The 14,026-nt window shown below is 41.9% G+C and overlaps 1 protein-coding gene across 1 annotated transcript; it reads left to right on the top strand.

Annotated features, from left to right (window-relative positions):
* Nucleotides 1–1,149: 1,149 nt before the first annotated feature.
* Nucleotides 1,150–13,609, top strand: Tsn (translin). The gene is made up of 6 exons (XM_021170625.2): nt 1,150–1,461; nt 2,595–2,688; nt 3,761–3,857; nt 7,267–7,382; nt 7,827–7,906; nt 11,086–13,609. Exons 1-6 carry the CDS (start codon nt 1,396–1,398, stop codon nt 11,317–11,319), a joined length of 687 nt encoding a protein of 228 aa, XP_021026284.1. The 5' UTR covers nt 1,150–1,395; the 3' UTR covers nt 11,320–13,609.
* Nucleotides 13,610–14,026: the final 417 nt, after the last annotated feature.

Raw genomic sequence — 14,026 nt, 5'->3', positions numbered from 1 at the left:
CCTGTAGAAGTGGGTGTCTTGGCTAGTTCCTGCTCCTTCAAAGAAGAATGGTTCTTTTGAAGTTAAAATAGATTTTCTGGGCTGGGGGAAGAGTATGAGACTGTCCATCAAAGATTACACATTTATTTAATTGGTGTGTGTGTGTGTGTGAGTGTAGTGTGTGTGCTTGAAGAGGACAACTTGTGGGAGTTGGTTCTTTCCTTCCATCAGACTGTCAGTCTTGGTGACAAACCTTTAACTGCGAAACCTTGTCAACCTCTCCCTTTCAATGGTTAAGAGCCCTCAAGCCACTACAGAAGATACTCTTTCAAAGAAATAACAGGAAAAACTTCATCCAAGCTCATTCTGAAAGTGTACTCGGTGATCAGGTGAAGAAGGGAGCTACAAGGTGAACTCTGGCCTCTTCAAGACTGCTCAAGACCAGAGAGATCTTCAACAAACTCATTGGGAGGATAGTTGTGAGGCAGATCATGTACAAGGACTTCAAAGCCCTGAAGCACTTTCACAGCTGAAGTGTAGTCCTTGGTTGAAGGTTACACTAACACGCTTTTCTTTCTTTCTTTTTTTTTTTTGAAAGATTTATTTATTTTATGCATATGAGCACACTGCATTTCAGACACACCAGAAGACGGCATTAGTTCCCATTATGGATGGTTGAGAGCCACCATGTGGTTGCTGGGAATTGAACTCAGGACCTCTGGAAGAGCAGTCGATGCTCTTAACCGCTGAGCCATCTCTCCAGACCCGAAGATAATATTTTTTATTCATTAGTATTTATTTAGATTATAGTCTTTTATTGTTTTTCGTTTATCGGATTACATTCTCTCGCCATTCTTTCCCATTCAGTTTATGCATGGTCTTTGTTGAGCAGACAGAAGTATGACTTTCCTCCCTTGCTTGAAGCACACAGATAATTTGGATAAGCAAACCACGCCACTCGCTGGCCCCGCCTTCTATGAGCCAAGTGTCCCTAAGCACCCCCCCCCCCCCCCACTGTTTTCCTAGATGCCTATCTGCGAATCCCCACCTCCTTAACTAGAGCTGCCTATCAGCCGGCCTACGGCCACGTGCCGCTGAAGCCCCTACGTAGGGCTGTTTCCGGAGATGCCTACGTGCGGGATGCAGGCGAGGCACCGCCCTTAGTCCTGCCGTCGGGATTCCCGGCAAGAGCGCGGCACGGGACTGTGCGCCCGGCGCTTCAGGCATTGCGGCGGGCAGCCCGGGCTCCGGTGCGCCGCGGGTGTGGGAAGACCCCGGCGCCAGCCTTGGCGCAAGGGCTGGTGGACGCGGCAGTGGCGACGGCGACGGGCGTTGCGAGCGAGTCCGCTTCTTGTTTGTGGGTCGTACTTCTTCGGCGGTGCTCCGGTGCTGACTGATTGTAGGGCAGCCGGCGCCATGTCTGTGAGCGAGATCTTCGTGGAGCTGCAGGGCTTTTTGGCTGCCGAGCAGGACATCCGAGAGGCGAGCCCCCTTCCTCCCCATCTCCTTTTTTTCTTTTCCTAGCCAGGCTGGGCCAATTGGCCCGGTCCTGCTCGGTCTCGTTTTCAGGCCCGATGGGTTTAGGTTAGGCCGCCTCTTGGTTCCGGATTCGACTTCTCAGCGTCATGTACCTCTTAGAATATCACCTTTACTAGTTCAGTATTCCAGTCCCAGGCTCGGTTAATGCCCGTGGCTAACCAGCACATCTTTTCTATATTGGCTGCTGGTATTTTTTTTTTTTTTAATAGCACTTGCGGTCTTTCTTTAAGCAAAAAGCTCGCCTGTAGCTTCTCATCCCACATAAAAGATTAAAAAAAATCTAGATTCTCCTGTGGCTCACAAGGTCTCTTTCCCCGCTCTCCTTTTATTTACACTCGTTACTGTGTGTGTGTTCAAGTTAACTTTTTATTCGTCTAGTGCTCCAGATATTGCTCTGTCTGAGGACTCTTGGTTGTATTATCTGCTTTTGCTGGAATTAGTTTATTTTCTGCTCTCTGACTGTTTTCCTTTTGCGCGTGAGACAGGATCTTGATGTGTAGCCCTGGGTGACCTCGAACTTGAACCTCTAGCCTTCAGCGTTTTCAGTGCTGAAATTAACAAGTGCAAAATTTATAGTCCTTATCTTGACTGCTTTTCTGTTAGCTCCTAAAATCGTGAGAAATTGAAAAAAAAACCCATTTATCCATTCTATTTATTAAATTGCTAGAAGGAATTGCTTGTGTCTTTGATGTTTGCATAATGCCCATAACTAAATGTGCTCAGAGAATGTGTGCAAAATGAATGAATGAAAATCAGTCACCACTTGTATTTAAGTTTTTGTTCTATAGAGAACATTTACATTGTCAGGTATTCATTTATATAGTGTCTCAGTTGGGTTCTTGAGCAGGTGGCTATTTTTCTTTCATGGCTACTTGAAGAATATGAGGCTTTTTAGCAGCTCCTTGAGTTGTGACAAGAAGAAATTACTGGAAGAGTTTGGGTTCACACCTGAAGAATCCCTTCTTGGGAAAGTCAGAGAGCTGTGACTGAATGTGAGGGTGTGGTAGCATGTTTGTAGGAGACTCTGCTGAAAATTACACTGACTTTATCTGGCTTTTGTTTTTAATTCTCTCTAGGAAATACGAAAAGTTGTACAGAGTTTGGAACAAACTGCTCGAGAGATTTTGACCCTACTTCAAGGGGTCCACCAGGGTACTGGATTTCAGGACAGTAAGTTTTTTTTGCTTTGATGTTTGAAAAAATTTTCAACATATTACTCTTAAGTCACGTTCCATAAAAAGGACATACTGAGTACGCTTTTGTCATTTATTGTGAGGAATGTTTATTATGCTTTTATTTATTATTTTTTATTGTGAGTGAAAATTGGAGAATAGGGGTTTGGTCATTTTGAGGATTTACGATATTCTTGATATTTTGGTTGCTTTTCCATGTGTGTATAGTGTGGTTTCAATAGGAATGTTGTTTTGCTATGATAGTCTATTGTGTGTGTGTGTGTGTGTGTGTGTGTGAGAGAGAGAGAGAGAGAGAGAGAGAGAGAGAGAGAGAGAGAGAGAGAATGGGAGTCTAGAGAGAGAGAGAGAGAGAGAGAGAGAGAGAGAGAGAGAATGGGAGTCTAGAGAGAGAGAGAGAGAGAGAGAGAGAGAATGGGAGTCTTGCTTTGTTGCCCAGGCTGGTGTTGAGTTGTGTTCCTCTCACCTGAACCTCAGACTTCAGTGAGTTTCATTACAGTTGGCACATGTGAGTCTTTGTGTGTGTTTTAATGAATGCTTCTAATGATTGAATGCCTTTTTTTTTCTTTAATTTTTTTTTATTTTTACTTTCTTTTTTTGAATGCCTTTTAATATACATTTGTAGATAATAAAGTGCCAGGTATAAAATGTTCTAAAATTCATGTTTATAGTCAGCCCTTTGTTGAGATTCTAATATGTCAAGTTAGATATGAATCCCTTTGTAAAATGAAGCCAGCATAGCTGAGAACTGAAGTTATTTTCTGATACACAGCTTACAGGTTACCAAGGCAAGTCATTTATGCAATGATGTAAAATTTATCAATCTGAGAGTAGTCAGTAAAGTTCTTTTTTTTTTTTTTTTTGACCACGGGAGGTAGAAACAGTCTTGATTTTTGGTGTGTGAGGACTTACAGGAAAAGTAGCTGAGGAATAATGGTCTCAGATTTCAAGGTGATTAATGTCCACATAGACTCCATAGATGATTTAGCAAGAGCTATATTGGCAATTTGGTAAGTTTTTCATTATTAAATTTTGTTATCTTTTATGATCAGTTCCAAAGAGGTGCTTGAAAGCTCGAGAACATTTCAGTACAGTAAAAACACACCTCACGTCCCTGAAGACCAAGTTCCCCGCTGAGCAGTATTACAGGTTTGTAAGAAAAACAGTGCTCATTTACAGCATTATATTTTTGTTTAAAGAAAGGAGAAATAGAGGTATTAAATAATTATGAATTAATGACTTCTGCTTATGAATAGGCAGAAGTCTTTGTAGAAGGAACAACAAAGAATCGCATTGATAATGGTGTCAGGAAAACTAGTGTTTTAATATTTTCTTTTTTTTTTTTACTAAAGACAATTTGTAAGGTAACCATTGCTTTTTTAAAAACTGCTATTTTTTGAGATTGTAATTTGATTTCAACCTTTCTCCCTTCCCTTCGTTCTTCCAAGCTTTCATATCCCTCTCCATTCTTTTTCAAATTCATGACCTCTCTTCTTGCTAATAGATACACATATGTATATTTTGACCCTATTTTAAAGTGTCTATTGGGGCAGTGGGTTTTAGGACAGTAAGATCTTTGCTTTGATTTTCAAGATTTTTACCCAATTTTATCAAACTCTAATAAGTCACTTTCTATTAAGGAGACATGCTCAGAGCCGGGCGTGGTGGCGCACGCCTTTAATCCCAGCACTCGGGAGGCAGAGGCAGGCGGATTTCTGAGTTCGAGGCCAGCCTGGGCTACAGAGTGAGTTCCAGGACAGCCACGACTACACAGAGAAACCCTGTCTCAAAAAACCAAAAAAAAAAAAAAAAAAAAAAAGGAGACATGCTCAGTAGGTCTGTGTCATTTTCTTGTATGAAACATCCGTTATGCTTTCTTTATAGTGAGTAAAGTTGTTAAACATTGTTGAATGTTCAGTTTTTTTTTTTTTTTTTTGAGACAGGGTTTCTCTGTGTATCCCTGGCTGTCCTGGAACTCACTCTGTAGACCAGGCTGGCCTCGAACTCAGAAATTTGCCTGCCTCTGCCTCCCAAGTGCTGCGATTAAAGGCGTGTGCCACCACGCCCAGCTTGAATGTTCAGTAGTCTTAATTTTAGGATTATACTATTTTTATATTAGTAGTGAAGAAATACTGCTAGTTTTGATTACGAAATACAGCTTTAAAAATGATTTGGGTTTTATAGATATTAAACTGAAAACAACTATATTTCTGTGTTTGTGAACTATGATAAAAAGAATCCAGAAATTTCTACTTTTCTTTTTTTGTTTTTTAAAGATTTATCATTTATTTGAATACACTGTAGCTGTTTTCAGACACACCAGAAGAGGGCATAAGACCCTGTTACAAATGGTTGTGAACCACTTTGTGGTTGCTGGGAATTGAACTCAGGACCTCTGGAAGAGCAGTCAGTGCTCTTAACCACTGAGCCATCTCTCTTGCTTGTCTTTGTAGTTAACAAAGATGCTGTTTTAAAGATGTACACTCAGTTAATAAATGTGACGTGTGTGCATAGGGCATGGATGGCAGCCACTGGTGAGAGTCAAGGATCTTTGTTTGTTTTGGAATCCCGTGTGGTGGCCTGCCTTTTAGATTCTGCAGTTATATTCTGACACAGTCTTATTTGGGTTTTACCTTTAGCAACCCTTTAAATATAAAAGCAATGGGTGTAGTGGCTCACCTGTGTAATTCCAGGAGTTTTGATGTGGAGGCAGGAGGATCAGGAATTTAAGGATACCCTTGGCTATATTTGTGAATTCAAATCCAGCTAGGTGAGATCCTGTCTCAAAACAAGCAGAAATCAAAACAGACCTGCTGATTACCATGGTAAAGTACTGAACGAGAAGTCCATAGCAGTAAAGCTGGCAGGACTGAAAGACACTCTGTACCTGGAGGTTACTCACATGGACAGTCCTGTTGCTGGCTTTCTTGACCTGTGTCTGTTTTCTATTGAGTAACTTTTTATTCAATAGACACACACACACTGTCTCTCTGTGTGTGTCTATTGAATTAAGAGTTTTGCTATGTAGCCTGGACCATCTATTTGTTTACTTAATTATTTATTTGTTTATTGAATCAGTTTAGCTGTGTATCCTGGAGTATCCTCATCAAGTGCCTCCTGAGTCCTGGCATTATATGTGTGTGCTACCATGTCCAATGAGGAATATGTTTTGAATTTGCTGCCACATTGGAATATCAGAAGTCAGCCATGGTGGTACATACCAGTAATCTACTTTGGAGACAATTGATGCAATCCTAGCTACTTTGCTCCATATAGCAAATTTCAGACCAGCCAAGGCTATGTAGTGTGATACAATGTTTTTATTAAAGATTTTTTCATTTATTATATATAAGTACACTGTAGCTGTCTTCAGATATACCAGAAGAGGGCATCAGATCCCATTACAGATGGTTGTGAGCCACCATGTGGTTGCTGGGATTTGAACTCAGGACCTCTGGAAGAGCAGTCAGTACTTTTAACCACTGAGCCATCTCTCCAGCCCCTATGATTTTAAAAAATGGGAGACTCCTCTCCTCCAGCCCCCTGAAGAAAGAAGAAAATCAGGAGGCATGGCACAAGTACTCAAGGTTGAGGAATTTTCACTTTTTTGGTAAAGCTTGTAGGTTGGTTGTTTATTTTGGTTTTATGAGGCTGGGCTTGCTGTGTTGCCTAGCTGTTCTCACACCTCTGGACTCCAGTGATTTGAGGTCTCCTGAGAGCTGGGATTTCAAGTGTGCCACCACACATGTGCTGCCAGAGTTTTTATTATGGCCTCCTTTTTGGTTGTATGATAATTTAGTGATTTAGGATTTGATTGTAGGCAGACCTGGTGCTGGAGAAGGATTTGAGAGTTCTACATCTTGATTCATAGGTAGCAGAAGGAGACTTTGTGCCACACTGGCTGTAGCTTGAGCATAGGAAACCTCAAAGCCTGCCCCCACAGTGATGCACTTCCTCCAATAAGGCCACACCTACTCCAACAAGGCTACACCTCCTAATACTACCATTCCCTGTGGGCCAACAAGCATTCAAACATGAGTTTATGGGGGCTATACCTATTAAAGCTACCACAGTTGTCTTGAACATCTCACCCTCCTGTCTTTACCTCCTGAATGCTAGCATTACATATATTTATGCCACCAAGCCTAGTTTATGCTGTTTGTGGAGTAGAAACTGTATGTACTAAGCTAAACACTCTGTCAACTGTGCCCTCATTCAGTCTTTAGGTTTCTTAACTTTGTCTTTAAGACTATTGAAAACCTTTAGTCAAATTGATAAACATGTCTTTAGTTTTAATTTTCATTTCATTAAAAAATTGGACTGTGCTTCTAATTGTTTATACTTATAGGTAAATACTACACTTCTGAACTTGTCAGGTTCATACCATATCTATTTAATGTATTTGAGTGCTGAGTTGCCTCTGTTTGTTTTCTATACTGGGGTTGTCCATAAGATTTTGTTTGTAGAAAGACCCTATTTCTAAGCTTTTGGGATGAGCCATATTGAGTGTGTCTTTGTGGCAGTCGTTAACCTGATACTTGCCGTGCCATTTCTGCAGGTTTCATGAGCACTGGCGGTTCGTGCTTCAGCGCCTGGTCTTCCTGGCAGCGTTTGTGGTATATTTGGAAACAGAGACCCTGGTGACCCGAGAGGCCGTTACAGAGATTCTTGGCAGTAAGTGTTTCAGTGTGATCTGTAGAATCATGCACATTAGCTTAGGTTTTGTCTATCTTCGAGTGTGTGTTCATGGTGTGTGTGTGTGTGTGTGTGTGGTCAGAGGGAAAGCTCTGGGTGTTCTTCCTTAGGCACTGTCTGCTTAAGAACATTACATTTAGTAATTTGTGTGGGTGCGTGGAAGGTGTGATGCTCCTGTGGAGCTCAGGGCAGCTTGGGTGTTGGTCCCCTTCCATCATGTCAGTCAGTTCCCAGCACTGAACTGAGGTTGTCAGGCTTGGCAGTGAGCATGAAGAGTGCATAGTAGTGTCTGTGGCTAAGGGTGGGAACACCCTCAGAAGCTAGAAAAGGTTTTTGTACATGTGTACGTTTGTTCTGTCCTAAATTGCTTTCATAGCATTACTGTCCTTTATTCTGAATTTTTAAATTTTTTTTCATTTTTAGTTGAACCAGATCGGGAAAAAGGGTTTCATCTGGATGTGGAAGATTATCTCTCAGGAGTTTTAATTCTTGCCAGTGAACTGGTAAGAAATGTGTGTGTCGGGGTAGTCCTGTGTGTGCAAGTACATACTGAGGTTCGGGAATCAATACACAAACCCCTCAGACTCCGGTCTCAGTTAAACAGGGCTGGTTTATTGAGCTCATACCCCAAGATTGATCGATCAAGGCTGTAGCTCAGGCTTGGGAGCTGAAAGCAAGGACCTGGAACATTTAGCAGGATCTACTTATAAAGGAAAAACCCACAGCGAGCTCATGTGCAGGTGTAGGAAGTATTGCCTTTTGGTTGCTTCTGATTCAAGCTATTTTGGCTAGCTAGACAGAACAGTTTTAACTGACCTTTATTCTGATTGGTCCTAAGTGGAGCTTATGGTTGTGAAGTTTCTTAAGGTTATCAAATCTCAGAACGTACAGAACATATAGGGTGTGTGGCTCTGAGTCAAGCTATTTTTCTGGCTCAGGCATGGAACAAAGTGGCTTTAGCTGTGGTAGAGGGGTAGACCTCAACAGTGTGTATCTGGAGACCAGAGGACAACCTTGCTGTCATTCTTTGTGCTGAAAAAAGTTGTGTTTAGTGTATATGTATGTATGTACCCTGGAGTGTGCGTGGAGATCACAGGATAAATTTTAGTAGGTTTTCTTGTTCCACCATGTGGGTCCTGGAGATGGAACTCAGATCATTTACCCACTGAACTACCCACTGTAGGTCAAAACTTGTTCTTGAGAGTCAGGGTTTCTCTGGCCTGAAGTTCACCAAATAGGTTAGGCAGGCTAGCCAGCAGGTCTCAAATATCTATACCTGTCTGCATCTCCCCGATTTTGGGATTATAAGTAGATTGCCACCATGCCTAACTTTTGTTTAAACATGGATTCTGGGGATCACACTCAGGTCCTGATGCTTGCAAGGCAAACACTTTACCAACTGACCTCTCACCAGCACACCAGGCACTGTTGAATTTCCTGCTGCTGTTTCATTTTCAGTTTTTAAAATGGCTACCTGAACTGAAGAAGTCTTAGGGTCTTTTTAGGCTCTGTAGCTATAGAGAGATTTTAATCTGGCAGCATGGCTACTCTGGCTGGAATACAGAAACAGTCTTAGTACTCACCTTTAGTCCTAAATAATGAAGATAAAGTTTGTAGAGTGTGATATCTAATTGAGAGTGTGATCCCCAGAATCCATGTTTAAACAAAAGGTGTGGTGGCAATGTATTTATAATCCCAAAGTGACGAATCAGAGAAAGATTTGACAGAATAGGCTATGCTTAACTCTTAGGAGAACAGAGAGGAAAGAGAGTCTACCTAAGAGAGAGAAAAGGAGAACGGGAAGTTTTACAGGGAGAGTTTTACAGAGACAGGTTAAAGGGAGAACAAGCTAGACACAGGTGAAGATAAAATGAGCCAGAGAATGTGAAGGAACCAGAAGATTAGAACAGATTGCCAAACCGGGCGTGGTGGTGCAGCCTTTAATCCCAGCATTTGGGAGGCAGAGGCAGGTAAATTTCTGAGTTCAAGGCCATCCTGGTCTACAGAGCGAGTTCCAGGATAGCCAGGACACAGAGAAACCCTGTCTTGAAAAACAAACAAACAAACAAACAAACAAAAAGAACAGATTGTCAAAGTTAGTATGAGGGCAAGCAGAGCAATTCAGTCAGAAGCTGAAAGAAGCTAGGTTGAATCAGTCAGTGAGTGTATAGAGGAGTTTTGAACCAGAACTGCTGTATTGACCAGCTGGCCAGCCAGAGTTCAGAAAGACCTAAAAAGTGTAAGCTTACTCAGTAGTATGTACGTCTCAGAGGCTGAAAACATCCTAGGCCTAGATACTGTAGATTGTATGGAGGCTGGAAGCTTCCAGGACTAGACGTAGGTGAGTAAACTGAGGCAGAAAGCCTTGAATGTGATCATTACATTAGGCGAATAAAAGTTGCTTGTACATCTAGCAGTCATGAGGCCGCCATTGACGGCATTGTATATGTCACAGTTAACAGGGTAGGGTCAGAAAAATGCCAGTTCAGATGCTAAGGGAAGGAACTGTATATTTACTAGTGGGCACCTTTTGTTGTTGTTGTTGGTTTTTTTTTTTTTTTTAATTTGTGACAGGGTTTCTATGTGTAACCTTGGCTGTCCTGGAATTTGCTTGGTAGACAGACTGGCCTTGAATTCACCAAAATCTAAATGCCTCTGCCTTCTGAGTGCTGGTATTATAGGTGTGCACCACCTCTTGGCCTAATGAGTACCCTTTTTTGAGACAAGATTTCCTGAAACCCAAATGGGCCTTGAATTCACTATGCAGCTATATAGCTGAGGGTGACCTTGAACTCTTGGTTCTTCTACCTCTACCTTCCAAGTGCTGTGATTTATGAAGTTTTAATTTAAAAGATTGTAATACCTACCCCTTTCTTCTAGAAGTGTCATGACATTCATTTCTGACAACTGTATTAATTCATAGAGTAATTTTAGAGAACAATTTAAGTGTAGGTTAGTGAAAATTTGAGACATTCTCAACATGGAAATAGGGAGGGGGATACAGAAGCCCATTGAAAAATTATATCACTGACTCAGACTTGTTAGAGGCAGCTGATCAGCAGGCTTGAACCTGAGCACTGTCATACTGTTAGTGGCTGGGGTGAAGTGTCTTGAATACTATGTGTTGGTATATGTTGAAGTCCCTTCTCAGGGAATCCTGGCAGAAGGGTTAGGACTTCATGGGGAAGGAGATCTTGTGAGTTGGGTCTTCACATCCTACCCGGTCTTCAAGACGGTTGAGCTGACTTAATTTTGACTTCTTACCTGTCTGTCTTACTAATTCTAGGTGGCCAGGTGAACTCTCAGTAGTGTATTATTAGATAGGTAATCATGTGGCCTATGTGATTGCTGTGACAGGTTTTTTGTTCTATACAGTAGCTGTTGAGCTGTAAAAATGACATTTGCTTAATTTACCATAACTTTATTTCATAATAGCCAGCTAAAGGCATTAGGAATTTTAGAAGATGCTCATTATGTCCATCACGTGTAGCAGACATTGCCTCAGTTTGTGGCATTTGTTTCAGAGAACCTTCTGTTTTAATGTGCTTACATGTGAGCATCTTGAATACAGAACATCAGTTCAGTGTAGCTGTTTCAATTTGAGCTTCTAGCTGTGATTAGTGGGAAGGTGTGGAGGGAGAACCCACATAGTAATGTATCCGATTTCTTTCTCCCTGTGCAGTCGAGGCTGTCTGTCAACAGTGTCACTGCTGGAGACTACTCTCGGCCACTTCACATTTCTACTTTCATCAATGAGCTGGATTCTGGTTTTCGCCTTCTCAATCTGAAAAATGACTCCCTGAGGAAGCGCTACGACGGCTTGAAGTACGATGTGAAGAAAGTAGAGGAGGTGGTCTATGACCTTTCCATCCGAGGCTTCAATAAGGAGACAGCAGCGGCTTGTGGTGAAAAATAGGAGCTTTTCCCTGGGGCTGGCCTTGCTGGCGCTGCAGTTGCCAGGGAGGGCTAGCTCAGTGCCTCTTCCTGTAGTTAGCACACCAGTTGCTAAACACTGCGCTTTATTTTCGTAACCAGCTGTGTGCTGTGAGTGTCAGAATTGAAATACTTTTTGGATCTAAACAAAAAAAAAAAAAAAAAGAAAAAGAAAAGAAAAAGAAACCTTTCCACGGATGGGGTTTTTTTGTTGATGTTTCAGTGCACTTGCCGTGCCGTGTTGTCGTCGTATGACCATTTTGTCAACAGTGTAAATGTTGGTCCCTTGGTAAAAGTCCTTTCTTGCTTAGCTGACTGTTGATGTACTGACTGACAGGTTTGTTGTCTTGTTTGTAATTTCTCCCACAAGTAAACAATGATGTTTTCTAGGTCCAGATTAGTCCTCCATTTCCAGCTGTAGCCTGGATGCAGTGTGAGAATAAAATGGTTGAGAAGCAAGGGAACTTTATTTTGCCCATCTTATGTTAAGTCTTGTAAGTGAGTTGAATTTTTTGCCTAGGAAATTTGAGGCCCCGACTCTGTCCCTGCTACTAAAACAGAGCAGATGAAACTGTACAGTTCAACCCAGCAAGGTCAAGGTAGAAAGAACCTCTGGAAAAGCGTTATGGTGATGTCTTGTGTTGGGTTAGAGCATCTGTTTTCTGACGTCACCTTACACCCCGGCTGCTGTAGCAGTTAGTCTTTACATCTGCCTAGAGCTAACACCTGTGTGCTGTATTTGTAAACTAGGAGACCTTTTCCCAGCAGCCAGCTAGAACTGGTCTGGGAGTAGAAAGCCATCCTCATGTATTCACTCCTTATCTGTACTGAGGAGTGGCTTCTTAGAGACATCAGTGCTGTTTGGAGTAGAAGAAAGTAAAATTTGGCTTTAAAAAATTCATGTGATTGGCAGTATTTTTTGGAATAAGAAATTGAAGGTTGTGATTCTGTTAGTAATTTTAAAATGTATAGTTTAGGGTAGTCATGTAAACTTTGTGGGCTCCTCTATGCCCTCTCCTTTTCAGATTGCATAAGATTTCATATGTGGCCATTCTTGGGGTAGATCTGAAATTATTAAAGTCAAGACTGGTGATGTAGCTTTTAGTGATAGACTTGCTTGGCAATGTGAGGCAATGGTCCATCTTAGGACTTCAAAAAACTGAAAGAAAAAAAGAAAAAAAAAAAACCCCAACAAAAATAGTGTAGTTTTTTTTTTTTTTTGCACCCTCTGACAGGAAGCTGCTGCCATTACTAGTGTAATAGGAAGTACTCAGGGGTGTCACCCTTTCTTTCTTGGTAGCATTTTGGGCTTCATGTTTGTGCAGTGGGATCTTTGACATTGGCTTTTATCAGGCCATGGTTAAAGACTAACTGGAAAGTGGGGCCTGAAAGTGCATGCTTGTGCTCCCAGGTACACAGGAGGCTGAGGCAGGAGGTTGGCAAATTCAAGGCTTCAGGGGTAGCCTGTCTAACTGTGTGAGATCCTGTGACCAAAAAAAAAAAAACCAAAAAACACAAACACCAACCAAAAAGGCTGGTTTCAGTGTTTCAGTGACTTTCCCTTGCATGTTTGAGGCCTTGGGTTCAACCCTTCATTGTGCAGCGAGGTGGCAGGAGGCAGATTCTAATTTCCCATCCTGAGGAATGAGCTGTGATTGCTGTATATTGTTGGACATGTAGACTAGCTTTCTTCATGATTCTTTTTGCAGGGTTAGAATAAGGTATTAGGCTATTTTTGTTAGTTTACCATTTGAGACAGGGTTTTGCTGGTAGTCCAGGCTGGCCTGGAACTCGCACCTCTGTTTCCGTTTTCTGAGTACAGGATTAGACTCTTGAAAGTGTCTGGGAAGGTAGAAGGCTTTTCAGCTGCATGGTCAGTTAGAGACGGGAAGTTTCACAGGCTCTTGCTTTATTGTTTAAGTGTGGGTTCTGCTCGACATCATTAAAGCTCTTGTCAGAAGTTTCATATTTTCCTCTTTAGAGACAGAGGTTGTGATGTCCTGCCTGCAGTGTTGTCTAGGCTGGTCTCAGCCTCCTGGGCTGAAGCTCTCCTCTTGCCTCAGCCTGTGAGCAGCTGGGACTCTAGGTCAGTGCCACCGTACATAACTCTTGAAATTCAGTTTCAGATGCAATGAACAAATTGCACTTAAAAGTGAAGGAGTATGTTCTAGTGTTGTGATTCTACTTGAGAGTTTAGAAGTGTCATGTTGATAATTAGTTGTGTTCGTTACTGGCTTGTAAAGCAATAAAACTGTTTTTGGTCTCTTTGTAAAGTAGTGTGCTGCTGTTTGAACTCTTCTTCTCTATGGAGAATCAAATTGTTCATGTTCTGCCAGGCAGTAGTGGCCCACACCTTTAATTCCAGCACTTGGAAGGCAGAGGCAGGTAGATTTCTGAGTTCGAGGTCAGCCTGGTTTACAGAGTAAGTTCCAGGACAGTCAGGGCTACACAGAGAAACCCTGTCTCAAAAAAAAAAAAAAAAAAAAAATTCATGTTCCTTGGAGGCTGAAGAAGCCTGGAGTGGTAAGCCTGAGCTGTTGTGTAAGGTTACACCAACCAAGACACTAGCCACTCCTAGGGCTTTGATGTAAATACAGATACTGTCTGCATGATCGACCTCCATGAGGAAATTAAAGGTGTTTGAATTGAAGATGTTGAGAAATATTGCCTCTGGTTTTAGTATACCTTTT

The sequence above is a fragment of the Mus caroli genome, unplaced genomic scaffold (genome assembly GCF_978045245.1).
Source record: "Mus caroli unplaced genomic scaffold, Mus_caroli_1 scaffold_1, whole genome shotgun sequence".
In the NCBI taxonomy this organism is placed as follows: domain Eukaryota; kingdom Metazoa; phylum Chordata; class Mammalia; order Rodentia; family Muridae; genus Mus; species Mus caroli.
Note: the sequence above shows the minus strand (reverse complement) of the source record. Positions and strands in the feature narration are given on the sequence as shown.